The sequence below is a fragment of the Oncorhynchus gorbuscha genome, linkage group LG19 (genome assembly GCF_021184085.1).
Source record: "Oncorhynchus gorbuscha isolate QuinsamMale2020 ecotype Even-year linkage group LG19, OgorEven_v1.0, whole genome shotgun sequence".
Classification (NCBI taxonomy): Eukaryota; Metazoa; Chordata; class Actinopteri; order Salmoniformes; family Salmonidae; genus Oncorhynchus; species Oncorhynchus gorbuscha.
The window spans coordinates 36227637-36255592 of record NC_060191.1 but is presented as its reverse complement, the minus strand read 5'-3'; the positions used below and the strand labels follow the sequence as shown (position 1 = coordinate 36255592).

Here is a 27956-nt window from a genome sequence, read left to right as displayed (position 1 = left end):
ATGCGGGTCACCAACCTGTGCATCCCTAATGACGGGGGACATCTGGAAACGGAGAGCCACCTCCTTAGTGCCCGTTTACACGGCGTCGCCCAGCGCCCAGCGCCCAGCGCCGCTGTGCACACTGTCCTGACTGGAGGGCATGTTGACCTCTCTCGAATACCCTGAGGAAAAGGACCAGTGACTTAGGAGAAAACTGTTGATGTTACTCTTGCAAGCTGAGCAGTCAAAGTAAGAAAACCGATTCTTCCTCCGAGACCGGATTTGTGTCCTCCAGATGACATTTGGGTTCATTTACAAGAAGTCTTTAGTGATTTTAGGTGTTAACACGACAGTGCTCTCATGTCCCGGTGCCTCCACCAATCGTATCACTTTGCTCATCACTAAGGATAAGGATGATTTAGTATCCATTCAATGACTTACTAATCTTGGTCAGAGGCAAGTGCCTGAGGCTTTTCTGTTGTTCTCACAGGACTGATTATTCAAAACCAGAACAATGCCACGGGCCCAGAGTGACTTAGAGTCACAGCTAGCTGAGTTGTTCAGGGATGGTACAGTAGGTCCATGTCCCACAGGACAACAGTGTCTGGAGGGCTCTCTGGGCTCTCATTAATTACTACGCTATTGCTGCTGTTATCATTTGGGGCCAGTTACATTGAAACAATGTTTTCAACTCCAGTTTCCACTGGAATGCTTTGCGATTGAGTTGGACAGGTTGCAAAGCTTACGAAACCAAACCTACTTTGGTACTTACATCACATCCTAATCACGGAGCAATGTAGATAGATAACTGAGGAGTCTGTAGTGGGCTGGTGTGGCTCGCAGTTAGTGCTTTGAAGGCTAGCTAGCTGCAGTGGAGGAGTATATCACAGGCTTGCAATTGCAGACTGCACCTCTGTGAAGCCGGCATCAGACGCTGGATTCTACATTAGAACATCCATCCCCCTTTTCCAGACCATCCTGGGGCGAGAGAAATTGAGAGCCTCCGCATTGACATATAGGACACATTAAGGTTACATATTTGAAGCAAGTCTTGACATTCAAAGTACTGGTATCTGTAGCAATGTGTAGAAGAAACCTGTTTTTAGATGAATCATAAACCAAAATGTCCTGTCTTTGGTTTAATCGCAACAGTAATACTTACCAGTATCGTTATTATACAGCACATGAAGTTCAACAGACTGTCAAGAAACTTCAAATAACACAGGAAGATAATTGAAAGAGCAGAAAAAAAAAACGAATGGTTCTTTTTCATAAAATTAAGATGGCCTTTGGAACTCTCAGGAGCTTGTCTCTCACTTCCATCAAAGAGTTTCTCATATGCAAATGAACATAACTTCTCAGTCAGTTCAAACACCGTGAGACAAGTCAGAAGTTTGTCATATTTCTTCATAAGTAGAGCATCTTTGCGCCTCCGGAAAGAGTGGGGAAAACTCCCAAGATTAAATATGTGGACAAAAATTGTGCTGTCGTCAGGATTAAATGTGAATGTTATTTGCATCTGATAGCCTCTCGTCCGCTGTGCAGCGAGAGACACTGGGTGTTGAAGAGTTGAGTCAGATAGTCGGCTGGTTGAGATTGCTTTTCGCCGTGTTCAACAAGATCACAACTGGCAATAACTGCCTACATTAGTGGATTTCAAATTTCCGCTACTACTCATCAATGGAAGTATTCTGCCTTTACCATCAGATCCTAATCTGCAGAAAGGTAATGAAAATATGTTGAGACTTGCAATTGATCTACAAAACAAACCGCAACTGCCAGCAACGCCATTATAATTTTGAATTGCTTGAACACATACATGCTCTGTTTTATTCATTAAATAATGAGTGACTCAATGTGCCCGCCCATTATGAACAGCATATGTCCTTTCCGACCCCCACCATGAGTTCAGGCATCTCCCTGGTCATCTGTCAGGACCATAAATGTCACCTGTCACCATCGAATATATACTGAACAAAAATATAAGCGCAACACTTAAAGTGTTGGTCCCATGTTCCGTACGCACAAAAAGCTTATTTTTCTCAAATTTTGTGCACAAATGTATTTACATCCCTGTTAGTGAGCATTTCTCCTTGGCCAAGTTAATCCATCGACTTGACAGGTGTGGTATATCAAGAATCTGATTAAACAGCATGATCATTACACAGGTGCACCTTGTACTGGGGACAATAAAAGACCACTCTAAAATGTGCAGTTTTGTCACACAACACAATGCCACAGATGTCTTAAGTTTTGAGGGAGCATGCAGTTGACATGCTGACTGCAGGAATATTGCACAATGATTTAAAGTTCATTTCTCCACCATAAGCTGCCTCCAAAGTCGTTTTAGAGAATTTGGCAGTACGTCCAACCAGCCTCACAACCTCAGACCACGTGTAACCACTCCAGCCCAGGACCTCTACATCTGGCTTCTTCACCTGCAGGATCGTCTGAGACCAGCCACCAAGACAACTGATGAAACTGAGGAGTATTTAGGTCTGTAATAAAGCCATTTTGTTGGGAAAAACTCATTCTGATTGGCCTGGTCTGGCTCCCCAGTGGGCGTGCCTGGCTCCCAAGTGGATGGGCCTACACCCATGGCTGCGCCCCTGCCCAGTCATGTGAAATCCATAGATTAGAGTCTAATGAATGTTTTTAAATTGACTCATTTCCTTATATGAACTGTAACACATTAAATTGTAGAAGCTGTTGTGTTTATATTTTTTGTTCAGTATAGACAGAGGACTCTAGTGCCAAAAAGCCAAATTTAGCATGGGCAGAGCAATTGAGGACTTTCATCATTGTGAAGTAGTCAACTGGGTGGGACTTCCTATAGGTTAAGGAAGGATCACATGATTCCATCCAGGTCATCAGGAGGGATCAGTCAATAAATTATGCTCGTGAGCAAACATTCCATAATCAACCTTGGCTTTATACCTGTTCAAACAACACACTCCAAGTTTCAGTTTGTTTGCCAACTTTGCCAACTGAAAATTAACTACTTCAAAATGGAGATGGTCCCAATTGTGCTGCCCATGTTCCCACAGATGCCAAAAGGGAAAGATACAATGCAATGTCTGTCTACGTCTATGCCTGTCACTGACTTGTCACATCCTGTCACCCCAGTCAGGAACCCTCTAATGGTGCTTACAAGACAACTTGTGCCACATCACGTGGTAGTCGGAACTATGAAATGTTTGATTTGCTAACTGGTTAAACATGGCACGTGTATAACGACAACCAGTTAACAAGTCTGAGATTTTCTAGTTTCCTCGTTACGACTACCAAGTGAACGTGACATTGGAACTTGGGGAAAAAATGAGTGGCGTCAGTGATCTTCAGGTCAGAGAGTCCAGAGCCCTTGGAAGATGACAGAGTTTCAACTTGGCATTCCGAGTTGGATCATTTTTTCCCGAGTTCCAAGGTGCCTTGAAAGCACTGAAGTCGTAAGTCGGAAATTCACAAGTTCCGAGTTCCCAGTTGTTTTGAACAAGGCATAATACCTGAGAGATGGCTGATGTCCTTTCCTGCCATTAATGCTTGACGACCGGTGACCACTCCAGAGAAACCTCACAACCTGTATGTAGAGAGTCTGGAGATATGATATCTATTTGTCTTCAGGTTTATTGACTGTGAAATGGTGAAACTGAGAAAAATAGATAATCACTGACACGTAAGTTCACCAAAATAACCATGTGGTAAGTAATTAACAAAGAATATGTTACATACCAACGATGCTATGAAAGGCACAAGACACTTGCAGATTAATGGAGATTACAAAGGTACTGTAAATATAACACAAGTATCATCTTCCATTACTGAACCAAAAAAAATCATGTTTACTAACGTCACATGATAGGTATCGTCAAGGTCCCTAAATGAAGAAAGTGCTTACATAAAATCACCAGCAGGGGGAGACAAGCATGTGCCAAAAAGAATACTCTTGTAACAGAACAATAGACGTGCCATTGCGTCACATGCACATAGAGACAGATGAAGGGAATAAGAGATTTATGGACGTCTTGATTGGCACCATAACCAAATCCCTGGATAGAGGGTAGTTAAAGAATTTGTTTCGAAACTCTGTCTTAGTGCTTAAAACTTTGGCATTTCACATGATGTGTGGGTAGAGTAAGGTTATGCTGGGAGTGGAAGATTATTGGAAATTAATTCCCTGCGAATAGGCAGTGGCAACCAGATTTAAATAACGGTGAGGATGATGTTGCTGGGTGATGACAGTGTAACAATGACGATGATGAAGGTGATTCTGATTTATTTTGCGGGAAAAGAGGAAATGATGCGGATGCTAGTGTTGATGTCAAAGACCAAGACGACGCAAACAACAACATTCCCTTTCCCTGCTCAGAAAAACAACTCGGCCCCCATTTCTCAGGGAGAGACGGCTCACACACCGGCATCCAGCCGGACCAGGTGACAACTGCTTGCTGCCCATCCAGGGGGCTGTTCATAAAGGATGTTCCTCCCTCACGTTTGACCATCACATTCTCGTTTTGTAGATGAGGTGTTTGGTTACAGTTGTTAAACCATATAGCCGGAGGGAGAAAAAAAGAAGCTCACGGCACTTATTGATGTTCTCCTCTCTTGGCTGAATTGTCTCCAGTCGTTACTTCGCTTTGTGATGTTACACACAGCAGCGTACACATTTTGTGAAGCAAAATTGAATTCATGGAATTGGAATTGAATTAAATGGAACGGAGTTAAACGTGGTGTCCATATGTTTGATGTGTTTGACACCATTCCATTCATTCCATTCCAGCCATTACATTGGGCCTCTCCTCCTATAGCTCCTCCCACCAGCATCCTCTGGCGCCAATAAGCATGAAATGTCTGAGTATAATCCAATGCAGAACTGACAATCAGCGTTAGTGCAGAAACTGTCCAAAAGTATTCCACTACATAGTAGAGAAGGACTCATTGTATCAAAAAACGGCTAAATAATCCCGCGACTGGGCCTCTCCGCAAGCCTATAAGCCCCGGTGTTCTGTGCATGTACAGAACGATGATGAGCCTGAAACTACGGAAATGGATGGCACTGAACAAGTACAGTCAGAGTGAGCAAGACAAGGAGGAAGGAAGGGAGAGATTTGCAGAGAGAGAAGATGAGAGCAGTGAGTGAATCAGAGGGGGACAGTTTAGAGGAGTTAAGCAGAAATATAGCACATGGAACCAGAGGAGAGAGGAGAGAGCGCGAGAAGGGGAGTGTAGGGTGTAGAGAGAGAGAGAGGGCTGGAGACGGATGGAGTGAGAGGCATGACTTGCACAGTGAATGATTTTTCTCTGCACAGGGGGCGGGAGAGTGAGTGATTCGATGAGCAATAGATTTGCATAGAGAGCATGAGAGGAGAGAAGGAGAGCAGAAGATGTGTATCCTCATTTCACTGAGGATACAATCAACATCACAAGCCTTTTTTGGGTTGGAGGGTTTGTATTTTGTCCTGTAGTTCATTTAATGTAATTGTTCTATCCAGTGGGTTATGGTAATATTTAATAGTTGATTCTAAGATTTGTATTTGATCATGCATATGTTTTTGCTGTTTGCTCTTTGTTACAGTGGCTTGCGAAAGTATTCACCCCCCTTGGCATTTTTCCTTTGCCTTTGTAACAGTATAGTTTCTGTCCCTCTCCTCACCCCTACCTGGGCTCGAACCAGGGACCCTCTGCACACATCGATAACAGCCACCCTCAAAGCATTGTTACCCATCACTCCACAAAAGCCATGGCGCTTGCAGAGCAAGGGGAACAACTACTTCAAGGTTTCAGAGCGAGTGACGTCACCCCAATTGTCACGCTATTAGTATGCACCCCACCAGATTTAAGATTGTAATGATTTTGGGGGGGTTTGTATCATTTGATTTACACAACATGCCTACCACTTTGAAGATGCAATATATTTTTTATTGTGAAACAACCAAGAAATAAGACAAATAAACAGAACTTGAGCGTGCATAACTATTCACCCCCCCCCAAAGTCAATACTCTGTAGAGCCACCTTTTGCAGCAATTACAGCTGCAACTCTCTTGGGGTATGTTTCTATACGCTTGGCACATCTAGGCACTGGGATTTTTGTCGATTCTTCAAGGCAAAACTGCTCCAGCTCCTTCAAGTTGGATAGGTTCCGTTGGTGTACAGCACTCTTTAAGTCATACCACAGATTCTCAATTGGATTGAGGTCTGAGCTTTGACTAGGCCATTCCAAGACATTTAAATGTTTCCCCTTAAACCACTCAAGTGTTGCTTTGGTAGTATGCTTAGGAACATTGTCCTGCTGGAAAGTGATCATCTGTTCCAGTCTCGTATCTCTGGAAGACTGAAACAGGTTTCTGTCAAGAATTACCCTGTATTTAGCCCCATCCATCATTCCTTCAATTTTGACCAGTTTCCCAGTCCCTGTCGATGTAAAACATCCCCACAGCATGTTCCTGCCACCACCATGCTTCACTATGGGGATGACGTTCTTGGGGTGATGAGAGGTGTTGGGTTTGCGCCAGACAGAGTGTTTTCCTTGATGGCCAAAAAGCTACATTTTAGTCTCATCTGACCAGAGTACATTCTTCCATATGTTTGGAGAGTCTCCCACATGCCTCTTGGTGAACACCAAATGTGGTTGCCTATTTTTTTCTTGAAGAAATGCTTATTTTTTTCTTTGAGCAATGGCTATTTTTCTGGCCACTCTTCCGTAAAGCCCAGCTCTGTGGAGTGCACAGCTTAAAGTGGTCCTATTGACAGATGCTCCAATCTCCCCTGTGGAGTTTTGCAGCTCCTTCAGGGTTATTTTTGGTCTCTTTGTTGCCTCTCTGATTAATGCCCTCCTTGCCTGGTCTGTGAGTTTTGGTGGGCGGCATTCTCTTGGCAGGTTTGTTGTGGTGCCATATTCTTTCTTTTTTTAAATAATGGATTTAATGGTGCTCCGTGGGATGTTCATAGTTTGGGATATTTTTTTTAACCCAACCCTGATCTGTACTTCTCCACAACTTTCTCCGTGACCTGTTTGGAGAGCTCCTTGGTCTTCATGATGCCGCTTGCTTGGTGGTGCCCCTTGCTTAGTGGAGTTGCAGACTCCGGGACCTTTCAGAACAGATACTGAGAGCATGTGACATATCATGTGACACTTAGATTGCACACAGGTGGATGTTCTTCAACTAATTATATGACTACTGAAGGTAAATGGTTGCACCAGATCTTATTTAGGGGCTTCATAGCAAAGGGGGTGAATACATATACATGCACCACTTATCTGTTTATTATTTATTATCATTTTTTTGAAACAAGTAATTTTTTTCATTTGACTTCACCAATTTGGACTATTTTATGTATGCCCATTATATGAAATCCAAATCCATTCAAATTACAGGTTGTAATGCAACAAAATAGGAAAAACGCCAAAGGAGATAAATGATTTTGCAAGGCACTGTATAGGGCCAAAAAGATTGGAGAAGGGGTTTACCCATACGTCTCTGTTTTGGATAGATAACACTTCGTTTTGTTGTTTGTTTAGTGTTTTTCAATTTTCCCAGAAGTGGTTAGAGTCTATGGATTCTTCAATTACATTGAGCTGATTTCTGACGTGCTGTTCCTTCTTTTTCTGTGATGTATTCCTGTATTGTTTTAGTGATTCACCATAGTGAAGGCGTAGGCTCAGGTTTTGTGGGTCTCTATGTTTTTGGTTGGATAGGATTCTCAATTTCTTTCTAAGGTTTTTAGCATTCTTCATCAAACCATTTGCTATTGTTGTTGATATTGTTATATTTGATAGGGAAGCTGAGAGATCAAATATACTGTTTAGGTTTTCTACTGCAAAGTTTACACCTTTACTATTACAGTGCAATGTTTTGTCCAGGAAGTTGTCTAAAAGGGGTTGAATTTGTTGTTGCCTAATTGTTTTTTGGTAGGTTTCCAAGCGACTTTCCTTCCATCTATAGCATTTCTTAATGTTATTCAGGTCCTTTGGATTTGACGCCTCATGATTGAGTATTGCTCAGTTCAAATAGACTGGGATTTTGCTGTGATCTGATAGGGTTGTCAGTGGGTTCACCGTGAGTGCTCTGAGAGACTCTGGGTTGAGGTCAGTAACAACGTCATCTACAGTACCACTGCCAGATTAGCTATGCGTGTAACTACCATAGGAGTCCCCTCGAAGCCTAACCTTGACTATGTACATACCGTGCGACAGAGCTGCAGGAGTTGTAAACCGTTTCTCTTGGTTATGTTGTATTAAATGTGGGGGAGGGAACGCTGTCATCTCCCAGGTAGGTTTTTGTTCCCCTGTGTGCTGAGTGTGTCAGGTTCTTGTCCAGTTCTGGCATTTAGGTCGCCACAGACTAGTACGTGTCTCTGGGCCTGGAAATGATTGATTTCCCACTTAAGGATGGAGAAGCTGTCTTCATTAAAGTATGGGGATTCTAGTGGGGGGTATATAGGTAGCACACAGGAGGACATTTTCCTCTTTTGAGATCACTTCCTTTTTGAATTTCTAGTGAGTTAGGTCTGCTCTTTAACAAATTAGCATATCCCCTGAGTCCCTTCCTTGTTTCACACCTGGTAGTGTGGTGGATGGGACTACCAGCTCTCTCTGCCCTCTGTACCATGGAAGGTCGGAGGAGATCAAACTTTTTTTTATTTTTTTTACTGATAGTGTGATCTGTATCCTTGATGCCAACATTGTGCCCATGACAAGCCAGGATCAAACCTTACCCTGAGGCTATACTTAGAGACATGTAGTCAGGAGTGGGATTATGGGTACATTTATAAAGTGGGATGGGCCCGATTTACAGGTTCTCCCAACTGTGGCCAATCTCAGATTTTATGAGTGTGTGTGGTCTCAATATTCATGACGTGATTAGAGGAAGGTGTATTAATCCTTGATAAATGATTAACAAATTGCCGACACATATGGTCAAGCTCTTATGGTAGTTTATCCCTCGCAGAGGCATTTGATACAATACCGTACTGACATCTACTGGAATTAAATCAGTCCTACACCTCCACAAAGGGAAGGAATATACTGTGATGGACAGATCCAGTCCCTTTGACAACCTTATCAATACCCTTCCTCATTATGCTTTTATTGATGCCTCATGATTCAGAGTTACCTTTACTTTACAGTGTTGTTTCAATGATGTGTCCGGTCCTTTGGATTCTGTTGTTTTTCTGTCACTGCCTGGTAAGTTTTGACCAGTTAATGTAATGAATTCATTTCAGGGTTGGGGAGTAATGGATTACATGTAATCCGTTATATGTAAGGGATTACAAAAAAACGGTAACTGTTATCCGTTAAGGTACCAGCAAAAATATCAGATTACAGATACTTTCTTCAGGCAGAAGTTTGCATCCTGTAGCTCCAACTCCAAAACGTTCTGGGACACTGTGAAGTCCATGGAGAACAAGAGCACCTCCTCCCAGCTGCCCAATGCACTGAGGCTAGGGAACACGGTCACCACCGACAAATCCATGATTATCGAAAACTTCAACAAGCATTTCTCAACGGCTGGACATGCCTTCCGCCTGGCTACTCCTACCTCGGCCAACAGCTGCGGCCCCCCCGCAGCTCCTCGCCCAAGCCTCTCCTGGTTCTCCTTTACCCAAATCCAGATAGCAGATGTTCTGAAAGAGCGTATAAATCCCGTATAAATCAGCTGGGCTTGACAATCTGGACCCTCTATTTCTGAAACTATCCGCCGTCATTGTCGCAACCCCTATTACCAGCCTGTTCAACCTCTCTTTCATATCGTCTGAGATCCCCAAGGATTGGAAAGCTGCCGCAGTCATCCCCCTCTTCTGTTACAGACCTATATCCATCCTGCCCTGCCTATCCAAGGTCTTCGAAAGCCAAGTCAACAAACAGGTCACTGACCATCTCGAATCCCACCGTACCTTCTCCGCTATGCAATCTGGTTTCCGAGCCGGTCACGGGTGCACCTCAGCCACACTCAAGGTACTAAACAACATCATAACCGCCATCGATAAAAGACAGTACTGTGCAGCCGTCTTCATCGACCTTGCAAAGGCTTTCGACTCTGTCAATCACCATATTCTTATCGGCAGACTCGGTAGCCTCGGTCTTTCGGATGACTGCCTTGCCTGGTTCACCAATTACTTTGCAGACAGAGTTCAGTGTGTCAAATCGGAGGGCATGTTGTCCGGTCCTCTGGCAGTCTCTATGGGGGTGCCACAGGGTTCAATTCTCGGGCCGACTCTTTTCTCTGTATATATCAATGATGTTGCTCTTGCTGCGGGCGATTCCCTGATCCACCTCTACGCAGGCGACACCATTGTATACACTTTCGGCCCGCCATTGGACACTGTGCTATCTAACCTCAAATCGAGCTTCAATGCCATACAACACTCCTTCCGTGGCCTCCAACTGCTCTTAAACGCTAGTAAAACCAAATGCATGCTTTTCAAAGGATCGCTGCCTGCACCCGCATGCCCGACTAGCATCACCACACTGGATGGTTCCGACCTTGAATATGTGGACACCTATAAGTACCTAGGTGTCTGGCTAGACTGCAAACTCTCCTTCCAGACCCATATCAAACATCTCCAATCGAAAATCAAATCAAGAATCGGCTTTCTATTCCGCAACAAAGCCTCCTTCACTCACGCTGCCAAGCTTACCCTAGTAAAACTGACTATCCTACCGATCCTCGACTTCGGCGACGTCATCTACAAAATTGCTTCCAACACTCTACTCAGCAAACTGGATGCAGTTTATCACAGTGCCATCCGTTTTGTCACTAAAGCACCTTATACTACCCACCACTGCGACTTGTATGCTCTAGCCGGCTGGCCCTCGCTACATATTTGTCGCCAGACCCACTGGCTTCAGGTCATCTACAAGGCCATGCTAGGCAAAGCTCCGCCTTATCTCAGCTCACTGGTCACGATGGCAACACCCATCCGTAGCACGCACTCCAGCAGGTGTATCTCATTGATCATCCCTAAAGCCAACACCTCATTCGGCCGCCTTTCGTTCCAGTACTCTGCTGCCTGTGACTGGAACGAATTGCAAAAATCGTTGAAGTTGGAGACTTTTATCTCCCTCACCAACTTCAAACATCTGCTATCTGAGCAGCTAACCGATCGCTGCAGCTGTACATAATCTATTGGTAAATAGCACACCCATTTTCACCTACCTCATCCCCACAGTTTTTATTTATTTACTTTTCTGCTCTTTTGCACACCAATATCTCTACCTGTACATGATCATTTATCACTCCAGTGTTAATCTGCAATATTGTAATTATTCGCCTACCTCCTCAAGCCTTTTGCACACATTGTATATAGACTCCCCTTTTTTCTCTGTGTTATTGACTTGTTAATTGTTTACTCCATGTGTAACTCTGTGTTGTCTGTTCACACTGCTATGCTTTATCTTGGCCAGGTCGCAGTTGCAAATGAGAACCTGTTCTCAACTAGCCTACCTAGTTAAATACAGGTGAAATAAAAAATAAATAAAAGATGGTTACCTCTTGGATTACTTTTTAATTCAGAAAGGCTTTTTGCAGGGAAAAAAATCTGTGACACTTCTCTGTTTTCTCAATGACATTGAGACATTCAAATCAGCGTTGAAAAAAGGAGCAAGTTTGAGTTTGTTCCACCTGAGCGAGTCTGACCAGAAGTCAGAGACCACTATGATCAATCGTGGGAAAAGAGCAAGAACAGGCTTTCGTAGACGACAGTCCAAGCTATGTCTTCCAATGACGTGAATGCTATTGGCATCCAAAGATTATCCAACGGGAATAAACGCTTGGAGGTAAGGATGTCAGAAGTAGTGAAGTCTACGGCGATATGGATATCACTTATTGTTAACATCTACATAGCGTGTTGAAGTGAATCACATTGCTTCTCTCTCATTTGGCTATTTGCGCCTTACAGATTGTGGTTGTTGTTCACAAATCTAAATGTGTATTAGAACTCAATAACGGTTGAATTCAAGAAGATTAAGCCGCCTATTAATAACTGTTTTTGAAACCAGTGGACAACCAGTGACAAATGTGCTCTTGCAAGAGTTTGAATCCCAGCCTATAGAATAAAAGTGGGGCTTTTATTGCTCAATCTAATTCATTCTGATAACATTAATAAACCATAGACCTAGTGGACACACGCTCAAACCCGCACACTTTTGATAGACTTAAAGGGGCAACCTGAAGCTGCTACATCCAATATATACTGTATATATATATATATATAGTGTATATATATATATATATAATAATAATATATAGTGTGTGTATATAATATACACACACTACCGGTCAAACGTTTTAGAACACCTACTCATTCAAGGGTTGTTCTTTATTTTTACTATTATCTACACTGTAGAACGATAGTGAAAACATCAAAACAATGAAATAACACACGTAGAATCATGTAGTAACCAAAAAAAGTGTTATATTATATATTTGAGATTCTTCAAAGTAGCCACCCTTTGCCTTGATGACAGCTTTGCACACTCTTGACATTCTCTCAACCAACATCATGAGGTAGTCACATGGAATGCATTTCAATTAATAGGTGTGCATTGTTGAAAGTTAATTGATGCTGTTGACCCGGATCACTGGTTGCTGCGGAAAAGGTGGAGGTCAAAAGGGGGGTGAGTGTAACGGATGTGAAATGGCTAGCTAGTTAGATACCGTTAAATAGCTTTTCAATCGGTGACGTCACTTGCTCTGAGACCTTGAAGTAGTGGTTCCCCTTGCCCTGCAAGGGCTTTTGTGGAGCGATGGGTAACGATGCTTCGTGGGTGACTGTTGTTGATGTGTGCAGAGGGTCCCTGGTTCGTGCCCTGGGTATGGGCGAGAGGACGGTCCAAAGTTTTACTCAGCTTCAAAAGTTCATTCCAACTCACTAGCGCGTCACGTATGTGCACAATATATCTGGATTATCTCCTGAAGTCTCACCACAGTTTATTACCACTTAGCTGACTGTTCCAGTCCCCCCCCCAGATACGGAAAACCTGGAAGGGCTCTCACTGTCTTATTTTATGTCCACAGAGTTATAGCCGGGTCGGTTCAAACATAGGTTAATGATCCTCTTTGCTTACTTTAGACCACACATACATTCCTTCTTCCACAATGGTTATCATTTCCAATTACCCCTTGTCCATGCTACATAACCTCTTTCTTAGGAACGAACATTAATCAGATATTGTAAAACAAGGTAGAGTTTAATTAGTAATAGTTCTATTTAAATGTACACATTGTTTAGTCATTATTCATAAAAATTCCTAGCAGCTTGAGATCTCAGGTCCCATGTGCTATATTGGTTGAAAATAAGGCAGCCATGTATTTGCAGCGAGTGAAAGGGTGAGAAGAGGGACCCTCCTACCTCATTGTGGTGGGTGGGTGCACTGGTTGACCCTGTGCTGAGGGAAAGGATGGATTGGCACATGGCGTAAGACCTCCACTGCACCTTGAAAAGGCCTCAGAGGAGGACCACTGATACTGTATCTGTTTGATGTATGAGAGCAGGTTGTGGGTGTTCAGCACAGAGGGAGATAGAGCAAGGGATTGTGGAATTTCCTTCCACTTCCTTGTCTAGTTTAACCGATTGGATCAAAGCACTGCAGTTATTTTTTCTTTGCAATTTGCAAGGTGTCTGTCTTCAAGTCCTCCGTAAGACTTTAGAAATCCTGTTAAGGCGACAAATCTGAGGATGAAAGTTTCAAAGAGCTTTGGCACTATGTGCAAGGTATCTTATAGCCGACCATGTCTTTGCCTGGAAACCCAACCAGTGGTGATTTTAGCATGTACAGTGGGGAGAACAAGTATTTGATACACTGCCGATTTTGCAGGTTTTCCTACTTACAAAGCATGTAATTAATTACTTAAAAATCATACAATGTGATTTTCTGGATTTTTGTTTTAGATTCCGTCTCTTACAGTTGAAGTGTACCTATGATAACAATTACAGGCCCGTACATGCTTTGTAATTAAGAAAACCTGCAAAATCGTCAGTGTATCAAATACTTGTTCTCCCCACTGTATATGAATGGCTTTTCTTTTACAATCCTATCATAATCCAGGGTTCACTTGGAGGTTTTGCAGATAGTTTACCATAGTGTACGGGCAAGGGATGTTACCGTTTGTGCAGCTGTCGTTATTAACAGTCGTTGCAAGAGTGCAGATTGCTGCAGTGTGGAAACATATTCTAAAATAAATCCGTGAGTCTCTGAAAGCCAACAGCAGCAAGCAGTTCATGTTCCCAATAAACCTGAAAAAAAATCTGAGTATAATCCGATGCAGACACTTTCCAAAAGTACTCCACCACAGAGTAGAGGTGGACTCATTGTATCAATAAAATGCTAAATAATCCCTTGACTGTGCCTCTCAGCAATCCTATAAGCCCCTGTGTTCTGTGCGTGCACAATATTTAGCCTTTACGACGGTGAGCCTGACACTACGGGAATGGATGGCACTGAACAAGTACAGTCAGAGTGAGCAAGACAAGGAGGAAGGAAGGGAGAGATTTGCAGAGAGAGAAGATGAGAGCAGTGAGTGAATCAGAGGGGGACAGTTTAGAGGAGTTAAGCAGAAATATAGCACATGGAACCAGAGGAGAGAGGAGAGAGTGCGAGAAGGGGAGGTAGGGTGTAAGAGAGAGAGGGCTGGAGACGGATGGAGTGAGAGGCATGACTTGCACAGTGAAAGGTTTTGACAGCACAAAGGGCGAGAGAGTGAGTGATTCGATGAGAAAGAGAATTGCATAGAGAGCTTGAGAGGAGATGAGAGGAGGAAAGGAGAGTAGAGAGAGAAGGAAGGCTGTAACGATCGTTGTGGGTTGAAGGTGAGGACCAAGGTGCAGCGTGGTAAATGTTCATGTTATTTTTATTAGAACAGAAACACTAAACAAAATAACAACGAGCGGAAACCGAAGCAGTCCTGTAAGGTACAGCAACACAAAACAGAAAACAACTACCCACAAACCCAGGTGGGAACAGGCTACCTAAGTATGGTTCTCAATCAGAGACAACGATAAACTGCTGCCTCTGATTGGGAACCATACCAGGCCAAACACATAGAAATACGACACTCAGAACAAAACATAGAAAGAAAAACATAGAATGCCCTCCCCAACTCACGCCCTGACCAAACCAAAATAGAGACACAAAAAAGGAACTAAGGTCAGAACGTGACAAAGGCGGTGGGGTGAAAGATGACATGTAGGCCCAAGACAGATTAATTTTTTTTTGGGGGGGGGGACAAAGGATAGTTTGGGAGTTACAGATAAGCAATTAAACATCCTGAACAGACAAGCGGTTGCATTCACCAAAGGGTGTATTCATGAGGTGGTATAATGCTATGATTTCAGGATATTAAAATAAATCTACTTTATTGCATTGATTATTGGTGTGATTGTTTGTAATATATAAATGATAGTACATCACCTTACTAAATAAACATGTGCACTGCAAAGAGCAAACATATCCCTTGTCGGCATTTTCTCTCTCTCAATTCAATTCAAAGGGCTTTATTGTCATGGGAAACATATATTTACATTTCCAAAGCAAATGTCATTGACAATAAACTAAAGGGAAATAAACAAGGGAAAAATGTGTAAACATTACACTCAATAAAGTTTTGAAAGAATGTGGATGTGAGCTTACGGTCGTTGTCCTGTTGAAAGGTGAACCTTCGCCTCAGTCTAAGTTCCTGAGCGCTCTGGAGTAGGTTTTCATCAAGGATCTCTCTGTACTTTGCTCAGTTCATCTTTCCCTCGATCCAGACTAGTCTCCCAGTCCCTGCCGCTGAAAAATATCCGCACAGCATGATGCTGCCACCAACATGCTTCGCCTTAGGGATGGTGCCAGGTTTCCTCCAGACGTGAAGCTTGGCAGTGTTCAGTCTTTGTTTCATTTGACCAGAGAATCTGTTTTCTAATGTTCTGAGAGTCCTTTAGGTGCCTTTTGGCAAACTCCAAGCGGGCTGTGATGTGCCTTTTACTGAGGAGTGGCTTTTGTCTGGCCACTCTACCATAAAGGACAGTTTGGTACAGTGCTGCAGAGATGCTTGTTATTCAGGAATCTTCTCCCATGTCCACAGAGGAACTCTACTCTCCTGATTGCTCAGTTTGGCCGTGCTGCCAGCTCTAGGAAGAGTATTGGTGTTTCCAAACTTCATCCATTTAAGAATGATGGAGGCCACTGTGTTCTTGGGGATTTCCAATGATGCAGAATTTATTTGGTACCCTTCCCCAAATCAGCCCCTCGACACAATCCTGTCTCGGAGCTCTACGGACAATTCCTTTGAACTCATGGCTTGGTTTTTGCTCTGACATGCACTGTCAACTGTGGTACCTTACATAGACAGGTGTGTGTCTTTCCAAATCATGTCCAATCAATTGCTTTTACCATGTGTGGACTCCAATCAAGTTGTAGAAACTTCTCAAGGATGATGAATGGAAACAGGAGGCACCGGAGCTTAATTTCCAGTCTCATACCAAAGGGTCTGAATACTTACGTAAATAAGGTATTTCTGTTGTTTTATTTGAATATATATGCAAACATGTCTAAAAACCTGTTTTCGCTTTGTCATTATAGGGCATTGTGTGTAGATTGATGAGGGAAAAAAATAATTAATTAATTTTAGAATAAGGATGTAACATAACAAAATGTGGAAAAAGTCAAGGGGTCTGAGTACTTTCCAAGTGCACTGTAATCAAGGATTTTTTGAATTTTGGATCAGTCAGTGGTCAGGTATTCTGCCACTGTGTACTTTATGTTCAGGGCCAGATAACATTCTAAATTGCTCTGTTTTTTTGTCGATTTATTCCAGTGTGTCAATGATACTGATCAAAAATATAAACGCAACATGTGAAGTATCTGTCCCATGTTTTATGAGCTGAAATAAAAGATCCCAGAAATGTTCAACATGCATATAATCTTATTTTTCCTTTCTCATTTTGTGCAGAAATGTGTTTACATCCCTGTTAGTGAGCATGTCTCCTTTACCAAGATAATCCATCCACCTGACAGGTGTGGCATATGATATAGAAAGTTTGTAGTCAATGTTCATAAATTTCATAAATCTTAACGGGGTCTGCAACCCAGAGGTTGTAAAGTTCTGCTTTTAAATGAAACAGACAGAATTCCCAGCTCACAATTGATCAAATCCAAGTTTATTTGCAAAGCCTCTCCTGTGCATATACAAAGACGTTCCTTTTATAACATTCTCTTAACCTACGCACATACATACACATGAACATTTTGGAATCTCTCTTTTTCTCCTGAAAACAGTTTATTACCACTCAGCTGACAGTTCCAGTCCCCACCAGATACGGGAAACCTGGAGGGTCTCTCCCTGTCCTATCTTATCTCCCCAGAGTTATATCCGGGTCGGTTCAAACACAGGTTAAAGAACCCCTTCGTTTTCTTTCGGCACACACGAGGGCAGAGCTCAAGGTGCATCCCTGTCTCACCCCACGGCCCTGTGGAAAGAAATATGTGTGTTTCTTTTAACTGCACACTTGTTGTTTCTGTACATTGATTTTATAATGTGATGTGTTTTTTCCCCCAACACCGCTTTCCATCAATTTGAGTTGTAGATCCTCATGCCAAATTTAGTGAAAAACTTTTTTGAAATCAACAAAGCATAAGAAGACTTTGCTTTTGTTTTGTTAATTTGTCAATTAGTATCATGGCCTGTCGTATGGTATTTCGGTAGAAAGACAATTTGACATTTGCTCAGGACATTGTTTTCACAGGGAATATTGAAGTATGCTTTTTGATGGTAGTGCAGATGATTTTTCCAAGATTGCTGTTTGACGCAGATTCCACTATAATTATTGGGGTCATAATTGTCTCCACTTTTGTGGATTGGAGTGATCAGACCTTGGTTCCAAATATTAGGGAGGATGCCAGAACTGAGGATAATGTGGTAGAGTTTAAGAACAGCCAATTTTGTATTTTTGGCATGTATATTTTTTTGTTTACATACCATCAACACCACATGCATTTTTGTATTGGACGGTTTGTATTTGGTCCTGTACTCATTCAATGTAATTGGAGAATCCAGTGGGTTCTGGTAGTCTTTAATAGTGATTCTAAGTTTTGTAAATTATCAACCATATGTTTTTGCTCTTGGTTCTGTGTTGTGACCGAAAAGGTTGGAGAAGTGGTTTATCCCATACAGTACATCTCCATTTGTTTTTGTTGAGTCTGCTCCAAACCCCTGAAAGCCGGTAAGCTGGTGATCTGTATCCTTGATGCCAACCCTGTGCCCGTTACAAGCCAGGATCCAATCCTACCCTGATGCTATGCTTAGAGACATATGGTCAAACTAGGACCTGGATGAATGGTAGCCTGATTAAATGGGATGGGCCCGAGGTACGGCTCCTCCAACTGTGGCGCATCTCAGATTTTTATGATTGTGTGTGGTCCCGTGGAATATCCATGAGATGATTAAAGGAAAGCGTACACATTCTTGATTCATTATTAACAAATCGTCGACACACATTGTGGAGCTCCTCTGTTTTTGACCTCCCAGAGGAGTTTGATATGATAACATGCTGACAGCTAGTGGAGTTAAATCAGCGCCACACGGACAGTGTGGGGAGGAATTTCCTGTAATGGACAAACACAATACCTCTGATGACCATGCTTTTATTGAAGGTTCATGATTCAGATGTACATTTTTCTTCATGGTTGTTTTTATGCTGTGTCATGTCCATTTTATCTTGTTGATTTTCTGTGTCTACCTGGTAATGAATTGACCAGTTAATGTATTTGATGTGACAGAAGACACTCACCTGTTTAGCAATTTCCAGATTCCATCTTTGATGTTCGATTAACATGCTAGAATGGAACAAGCATAGGCCTACTCTGAGGGATTTAGGTTTTGCAACTGCTCTGTCCCATACCTACCTGCACAGATTATCTTCAATTAGTTCATTCAAATAGAGTTTATGGTGGAGAGAGCTTTGATCTAATCCTGTGAGGTGTGCATGATGAGCCCCATCCATCATAGTCAGAGAAGAGGACAGTCCTACTCTCACCTGAGGCATTAATTAGTGGACACCGTAGTGAAACGTTTCGCTACAGACAGTTTTTTTTTGCATCGAAAACAAGGGTTTCTATTGGACAAATTCAGGTAGTTCACTCCCCGTTTCATTACATTTGCTTTTATTTGCTTCCGTTCGGTTCCTAATGAATACACCCCAGATATGTGGAACAGAGAGCCAATGCAGCATCTGCTGCATCTCCATGGCAACAGCAGCTCTACTTCACCTCCTCATAGACAGAGGGCACTAGAGGCTAATCTACAGTCTGCAGAAAGACGCACAGCTGGGACATTTAGTTTGAATGAGAATATTATTGAAGGAGCTACATATGGTCAGGACATATTACTGCTTTTGTATCCTTCCAACTGGGACATAAAAGATGTGTATAACAGCCTTTAAAATGCCCATGAACTGCTGTCAAACTTCTCAGAAGACTGAGAACACACAATGTGGTTTAGTCAGTGGGTGTTCTGTGGAAGGGGAAACTTTGAAAGAGAGAGAGAGAGAAAGAGAGAGGGGGGAGAGAGAGAGAGGTAGAGAGAGAGAGAGAAAGAGAGGTAGAGAGAGAGAGAGAGAAGAGGTAGAGAGAGAGAGAGGAGGAGAGAGAGAGAGAGAGAGAGAGAGAGAGAGAGAGAGAGCAACACAATTAGACACAAAAAAGATAACTACTTGATATATTGGTAAGAATGAACAAAAAAACAGAGTATACTAGAATGCTATTTGGCCCTAAACAGAGTACACAGTGGCAGAATACCTGACCACTGTGACTGACCGAAACTTAAGGAAAGCTTTGACTATGTACAGACTCAAGTGAGTACAGTGTGCCATCACAGCAGCAAGATTTGTGACCTGTTGCCGCAAGAAAAGGGAAACCAGTGAAGAACAAACACCATTGTAAATACAACCCATATTTATGTGTATTTATTTTCCCTTTTGTACGTTAACTGTTTGCATATCGTTACAAAACATTAAAAAATATACATCCTATGACATTTGAAACGTCTTTATACTTTTGGAACTGCTCTGAGTGCAATGTTTACTGTTCATTTTGTATTCTTTATTTCACTTTTGTATATTATCTGCTTTGGCAATGTTAACATATGTTTCCCATGCCAGTAAAGTGCCTTGAATTGAATTGAATTGAGAAAGAGTGGGGTGTGGGTAGAGAGAGAGAATTCAGACAAGTAATATGTTCTCTTTATGAATTTCCTACACAGTACACACGTGTTCCTAATGTCTATAATGTACATGGAAAGAGAAAGTGAGTGTGTTAGTGGGTCAGTCAGAGGAAAAAGGGAAGATTGATTCAAAAGAAGCAGAACGTAAAGTCGGATTTCAGACGAAACCGTTGCGTCCTTGAAACCATTTATTCACGGCACCTCTAAGAGGATGTGAGAAAGTGGGACTATTTGAGTCACAGTGGCGAGTAAAAGTTTCCACGGTGTGTTTGTTTTTGTCCCATGCATTACTTTTAAGGGAAAATGTCATGTTTTTTTCCGTTTTTTTTCCCTACCAAGTGGGATAAAAGGACCCTTCGTCACACGTGAATAAATAGGCGGAACTAAATAGTAGTCCAGACGATGCTCGCTAAATATCTCACGGGTGTATCAAGAGAGTCTCACCACAAAAAAAGCAGATGTGGTTTTTGCAGCTCTTTCATGGTGGCATGCCTGTGTTTTCTGACGTTTCTGCAAAAAAGGACACATCCGAGACACTTTTTGAAGGTGTGTGTTTTTCTTCTTCTTTCCTGAAACGAAACAGTTGACCACAGCCAGACATGCAAATCTGCCCCCCCCCACACCTAAACACACATATGCACAGTTCAGGGAAGGTGAACCACCAGTATCTTGCTGTGACTTTTTTGAACCTTGTAGCTGTAAGCATTTCCACTGTGACAAAGAGAAGAGGCCCATTGACCATTATAGACCAGGGTGGACTTCCTTTAAAATCCAAAACAGAGAAACAACTATGTAAACCATCAGAGAGGCAAGTAAAGACAATAGGTAATAGGTAAGACAATGGTCATGTAAAAAAAGGAGCTTTATTGATTGTCTTGGTCACCCAACAATATGGAAATATAATGGTTGGCACATTGGCAACATGGCTGTTCTATCTGTGAAGGAGATATACTGTAAGTATATGATAGGCAGACTAGTGCAAATCACATTTTGAATCCTTGTGTATGTCTAAATGGTAATAGTCTAAATGAAGAGTTCATTTACGAAACGATACATCCACAACTTTTATAAATTGTTGATTTTTTTGTCAGAAATGATTACCTACGGGCACATTCATGGTTGTGTAAAATATTACTGTTCTCAGATTTTTTAAATTATTGATTTTAGATGTGTATGATACATACTACGGTTCAAAAGTTTGAGGTCACTTAGAAATGTCCTCGTTTTTGAAAGAAAAGCACATTTTTTTTGTCCTTTAAAATAACATCAAATTGATCAGAAATACAGTGTAGACATTGTTAATGTTGTAAATGACTATTGTTGCTAGAAACGGAACATTTTTTATGGAATATCTACATGGGCAACGGAGGCCCATTATCAGCAACCAATCACTCCTGTGTTCCAATGGCATGTTGTGTTAGCTAATCTAAGTTTATCAATTTAAAAGGTTAATTGATCATTAGAAAACCATTTTGAAATTATGTTAGCACAGCTGAAAACTGTTGTTCTGACTAAAGAAGCAATAAAACTGTCCTTCTTTAGACTAGTTGAGTATCTGGAGCATAATAATCTGTGGGTTCAATTACAGGCTCAAAATGTCCAGAAAAAAATAACTTTCTTCTGAAACTCATCAGGCTATTCTTGTTCTGAGAAATGAAGACTATTCCATGAGATAAATTGCCGAGAAACTGAAGATCTCGTACAACGCTGTGTACTACTCTCTTCACAGAACAGAGCAAACTGGCTCCAACCAGAATGGAAAGAGCAGTGGGAGGCTCCAGTGCACAACTGAGCAAGAACTATTTAATGAAGCTGCCAGTTGAGGATTTGTGAGGCATCTGTTTCTCAAACCAAACACTCTAATGTCCTTGTCCTCTTGCTCGGTTGTGCACCGGGGCCTCCCACTTCTCTGTCTATTCTAGTTAGAGCCAGTTTGCACTGTTCTATGAAGGGAGTAGCACACAGTGTTTTACGAGATTTTCAATTTCTTGGCAATTTCTAGCATGGAATATCCTTCAAATGACTAAAATGTCAAATGGAAATGTTTTACATACATGTAAAGGCACTTTTTAAATATTGATGTCACAAATGTGTAATTTGTACATTTTTTATATTAAAAATTTAGTTATTTGTTACATTTGACAGTGTCAAACCTAGCAGTACTACTTATGTCTCTGCGAGTGAGACGGATGTATAGCAATTTGCAATTAAAAACATGATTATTTGTCTCTCTGAAATTAAACCAGTGACAGATTTTAAAACAAATACATGTCTGTCAATGAACAAACCCATGCCATGAATAGATAATGGAAAAAAAACACACCAATCTCTTTCAGAAATTCTTTATACAATAAAAGCTCATTTACCAACATTTGTGAACATGGATGTATTCTGTTTCGGAATGAATCTCTTGAAATGTACTCACGTTTAGTGAAACATGAGCTATAATGAAAGTACTCTTTGTTTGTTTGTTTTGTAGAGCAAAAATATTGTCAAGCAATGGGGAAGACCACATTGAGAACCGTCATTGTCTGTGGTGAGCAAGTATTTATTCATGTGTGTGGATCTTGAATTGTAGTATCACTCTTATGTACATCAAACGAATACATATGTGTGTGCATGTGCGTGTGCGTGTGCGTGTGTGTTTTAGTATCCACAGTGTATAGTGCTCTAGGTTGTGTAGTGACAGGCCCAGACCAGAAGAAGGTTCCTGTAGGCTCTAGTGTTCGACTGTCCTGCGACCTCACTCAGTGTTTAAAAAGTCTGGGACATCACCAGATCAGTGCGGAGTGGGAGTTCATTGACAAGGTAAATCCCTCAAAATATATAATGTCACAACAAATGTAGCGTTTAGGATTGCTGGTGTCATATCATGTTTTCTAAAAAGTGACATGCAGTTGAAGTCGGAAGTTTACATACACTTAGGTTGGAGTCATTAAAACTCGTTTTTCAACCACTCCACAAATGTCTTGTTAACAAACTATAGTTTTGGAAAGTCGGTTAGGACATCTACTGTGTGCATGACGCAAGTCATTTTTCCAACAATTGTTTACAAACAGATTATTTTACTTATAATTCACTGTATCACAATTCCAGTGGGTCAGAAGTTTACATGCACTAAGTTGACTGTGTCTTTAAACAGCTTGGAAAATTCCTGAAAATGATGTATCGGCTTTAGAAGCTTTTGACAGGCGAGTTAACATAATTTGGGTCAATTGGAGGTGTACCTGTGGATGTATTTCAAGGCCTACCTTCAAATTCAGTGCCTCTTTGTTTGACATCATGGGAAAATCAAAAGAAATCAGCCACGACCAAAGACATTTGATTTAGACCTCCACAAGTCTGGTTCATCCTTGGGAGCAATTTCCAAATGCCTGAAGGTACCACGTTCATCTGTACAAACAATAGTTCACAAGTATAAACACCATGGGACCACGTAGCCGTCATACCACTCAGGAAGCATACGCGTTCTGTCTCCTAGAGATGAACGTACTTAGGTGTGAAAAGTGCAGATCAATCCCAGAACAACAGCAAAGGACCTTGTGAAAATTCTGGAGGAAACAGGTACAAAAGTATCTATATCCACAGTAAAAACGAGTCCTATGTCGACATAACCTGAAAGGCCGCTCAGCAAAAGCCAGACTACGGTTTGCAACTGCACATGGGGACAAAGATTGTACTTTTTGGAGAAACGTCCTCTGGTCTGACGAAACAAAAATAGAACTGTTTGACCATAATGACCTTCGTTATGTTTGGAGGAAAAAGGGGGATGCTTGCAAGCCGAAGAACACCATCCCAACCGTGAAGCACGGGGGTGGCAGCATCATTTTTTGGGGGTGCTTTCCTACAGGAGGGACTGGTGCACTTCACAAAATAGATGGCATCATGAGTAGAGAAAATTATGTGGATATATTGAAGCAACATCTCAAGACATTAGTCAGGAAGTTATAGCTTGGTCGCAAATGGGTCTTCCAAATGGACCATTACCCCAAGCATACTTACAAAGTTGTGGTAAAATGGCATAAGGACAACAATGTCAAGGTATTGGAGTGGCCATCAAAAAGCCCTGACCTCAATCCTATAGAAAATTTGTTGGTAGAACTGAAAAAGCATGTGCAAGCAAGGAGGCCTACAATCCTGACTCAGTTACACCTGCTCTGTCAGGGGGAATGGGCCACAAATCACCCAACTTATTGTGGGAAGCTTGTGGAAGGCCACCCGAAACGTTTGACCCAAGTTAAACTATTTAAAGGCAATGCTAACAAGTACTAATTGAGTGTATGTAAACTTCCGACCCAGTGGGACTGTGATGAAAGAAATAAAAGCTGAAATAAATCATTCCCTCTACTATTCTGACATTCATTCTTAAAATAAAAAGTTGATCCTAACTGACCTAAGACAAGGCAGTTAACCCACTGTTCCTAGGCCATCATTGAAAATAATAAGTTGAATAACAGTTAAATAACAGTTAAATAACAGTTAACTAGTTGAATAAAGGTCAAATACATTTTTTTTAAACAGGGATTTTACTAGGATTAAATGTCAGGAATTGTGAAAAACTGAGTTTAAATGTATTTGGCTAAGGTGTATGTAAAGTTCCGACTTCAACTGTAGATATGTAGTATATGTTCAGTAATTCAACTGTAGATATGTAGTATATGTTCAGTAATTCAACTGTAGATATGTAGTATATGTTCAGTAATTCAACTGTAGATATGTAGTATATGTTCAGTAATTCAACTGTAGATATGTAGTATATGTTCAGTAATTCAACTGTAGATATGTAGTATATGTTCAGTAATTTCAACTGTAGATATGTAGTATATGTTCAGTAATTCAACTGTAGATATGTAGTATATGTTCAGTAATTCAACTGTAGATATGTAGTATATGTTCAGTAATTCAACTGTAGATATGTAGTATATGTTCAGTAATTCAACTGTAGATATGTAGTATATGTTCAGTAATTCAACTGTAGATATGTAGTATATGTTCAGTAATTCAACTGTAGATATGTAGTATATGTTCAGTAATTCAACTGTAGATATGTAGTATATGTTCAGTAATTCAACTGTAGATATGTAGTATATGTTCAGTAATTCAACTGTAGATATGTAGTATATGTTCAGTAATTCAACTGTAGATATGTAGTATATGTTCAGTAATTCAACTGTAGATATGTAGTATATGTTCAGTAATTCAACTGTAGATATGTAGTATATGTTCAGTAATTCAACTGTAGATATGTAGTATATGTTCAGTAATTCAACTGTAGATATGTAGTATATGTTCAGTAATTCAACTGTAGATATGTAGTATATGTTCAGTAATTCAACTGTAGATATGTAGTATATGTTCAGTAATTCAACTGTAGATATGTAGTATATGTTCAGTAATTCAACTGTAGATATGTAGTATATGTTCAGTACTATTTGTATTTGTACTAATCTTGAGCACCAAACAATTCACAATAACAGGGCTCAACGGATAAAGCCCGGCACCACCTCATATACCACTACCATAACCGAACTGTCACCGTTGAACCCAGAGTGTCTCTGGTTGGAAACATCTCTGAAGGCGACTTCTCGCTCCTGCTGCTGTCGGTGACAGTCCAACGTAGTGGCACCTACCTGTGTCGCCTGCGTTCTCCACATGGCTATTCAGACATCCATGAGAGTCACACACAGGTCACAGTGGTGGAGAGATCAGGTACATACTTCATCTTGAACGATAACAACTGGACTTGCTAAGCAAGCATTAAAAACAATTATATGTAAAAAAAAAAAAAAAATCTATGTGTATATGCTGAAAAAGGAGTTGGGCTATACAAATCAGGTTGACAGATTTATCTTTTTTCTTTACACCTTGATTTTCCCAGGGCAGCACAGGGGTTTCCCAGGAGACCTCCATAAACCTGGTGTAAACCATCCTGATTGGCTGTTGCCTCTCTGCTGCGTGCTTTTTTCACTCTTCCTGGTGGGCGGAGTCACAGTGGGAACATGCGTGTGTCGGAGGAGGTCACCGCGCCAACAAAACGACAAGTGGTGAGATAATGCTAAGAGAGACCAGCAGGTGGACATGAGAGAAAGGAGAAGACAGGGAGAGAGCAGAGTAAAAAAAAAAAACATGTACAAGATATGCCTATTTTAGAGGCAGAGATAAATAAGACAAAATATATTGGAGACATGAAACGCTACACAAAAACCAATGAAAGCTACATTTTTTGGGGTATGCTCTTTCAGTCACATCCAGGTGAACGTAACACGCGGAGAAGACACACAGGAAGCCAATGGAAACAAGGTAACTGTTCATAACTGACTTGCCTAGATAAATAAATGTTAAATAAATAAAAAAAATAACACATGCAAACAATAACATTTATAAGCAATTAAAGCAAACACACAAACCCGCATGCAAAAACTCAGGTAACACTCGCCGTCTGAGTCTCACTCTCCCTCACTTCTTCTCACTGCTTCCCTCGCAGTCAATGAATAAACCAATGATAACCCATCCCTATGTGCTGCACTGGTGTCTTCACCCACTCTGATTTCCCAGCTGTGTAACATTTCCCTCTGTAACACGGACTGTACCTGCTCACTCTAACACGACCACAGGACACAAACTGCTATGTCACGCTGCAGAGGCTCAGGGCCCCGCCCCCCTCCCACACCCTCTAGAGGAGAGGGCATCTACGTTACCATGGTAAGCACACTGTGTACAGAACAGAGGCTATAATTCAACTATTTTGAGATGACCATACAGCCATTTCTGACATACAATAGACAGTTTTTTACATTTTTTATCACTTGCCTGTCCTTGCGCATTAATGTGTGTGTGTGTGTCTACGTGCGTGAGCTCGTGTGCATGTATGCGTGTTTGCGATGCATCAGAGTAATCTCTTACGTATCTCTCTCCTTCCCGCATCTAGCACGGCACTCCCGCTGGGCCTTCAGGTGTCCATTCCAAGCCTCAGACTCACCCCAGCAGAAAGACCCTCCCAGAGGAGTGGCGGCTACAGGAAATACCCACAAAGCCCGAACACTGCCCTTGAACACCTCCAACCAACCCCTCCTCAGAAGACTCAGACACAGGGAACTGCTGTGTTGAGACTATCAGCTCGGCGATTTCAAATCCACCATTGTTCCTTTGCGCCATTGCCGAAGAACCACTATGTTTGGTTCATTTCAAAAGGGGTGAAAATCTTGTTACTTTGGAAGAGAATCCAGAACCACTTATATCCAAATTGATCTCTGACACTATAATCAGAGTGGTTATTGAAGTTGGGAAAAAGAAGATTCCTATAATTTAGCGATATCAAGATAGCATATTACGATTACTTAGAAGATCCTTCCTTCTTGCTAATAGTCCCCTGGGTGCAGAGGAGCCCTCTCAGCTCTTAAGTGTAACCCTAACAGAGATTAAACAGTTATTATTGTTGACCGGTACCGATTTTAAAAACAGGGAAGTGGGGAGAGAGTTAATCGTGCACATGGTTTCATCCACCAGCTGTAACACTCTGTAGCAATTACCCGGGTGACATCCCACAGGATATATACAGGACATTCGCAGGACATTGCATAGGACATTCACAAACCATGCACAGGACAATCCATTACATGCGCCCTCACTATAGATACTTTTTTGCAAGGGTGTGATTTGTTTTTCCTAAGTTACTGTCTTGGTGTGAAGTTTGTAAGTTTTGTTTTTTTTTATCGATAAAAAAAATCAATCAATCAACAAAGATTTTACTAAAACTGTTGTTCAAAAGTGGCTTTCCTGTC

At 41.5% G+C, this 27956-nt stretch overlaps 1 protein-coding gene across 1 annotated transcript; it reads left to right on the top strand.

Moving 5' to 3' along the window:
* On the top strand, positions 1-27956 carry LOC124004882. Its single transcript, XM_046313706.1, has 8 exons — positions 1-137; positions 4996-5108; positions 22826-22983; positions 25653-25884; positions 26054-26219; positions 26418-26475; positions 26790-26877; positions 27104-27956. Exons 1-7 carry the CDS (start codon positions 1-3, stop codon positions 26850-26852), a joined length of 927 nt encoding a protein of 308 aa, XP_046169662.1. The 3' UTR covers positions 26853-26877; positions 27104-27956.

What these genes read in the sequence shown, in the direction of transcription:
- LOC124004882 (XM_046313706.1), top strand. Translation starts at nt 1, where the DNA reads ATGCGGGTCACCAACCTGTGCATCCCTAATGACGGGGGACATCTGGAA. An exon ending in CACAGTGGTGGAGAGATCAG is followed by an intron (nt 25,885 to 26,053) that starts GTACATACTTCA and finishes TGATTTTCCCAG; the next exon opens with GGCAGCACAGGGGTTTCCCA. An exon ending in CGCCAACAAAACGACAAGTG is followed by an intron (nt 26,220 to 26,417) that starts GTGAGATAATGC and finishes ATGCTCTTTCAG; the next exon opens with TCACATCCAGGTGAACGTAA.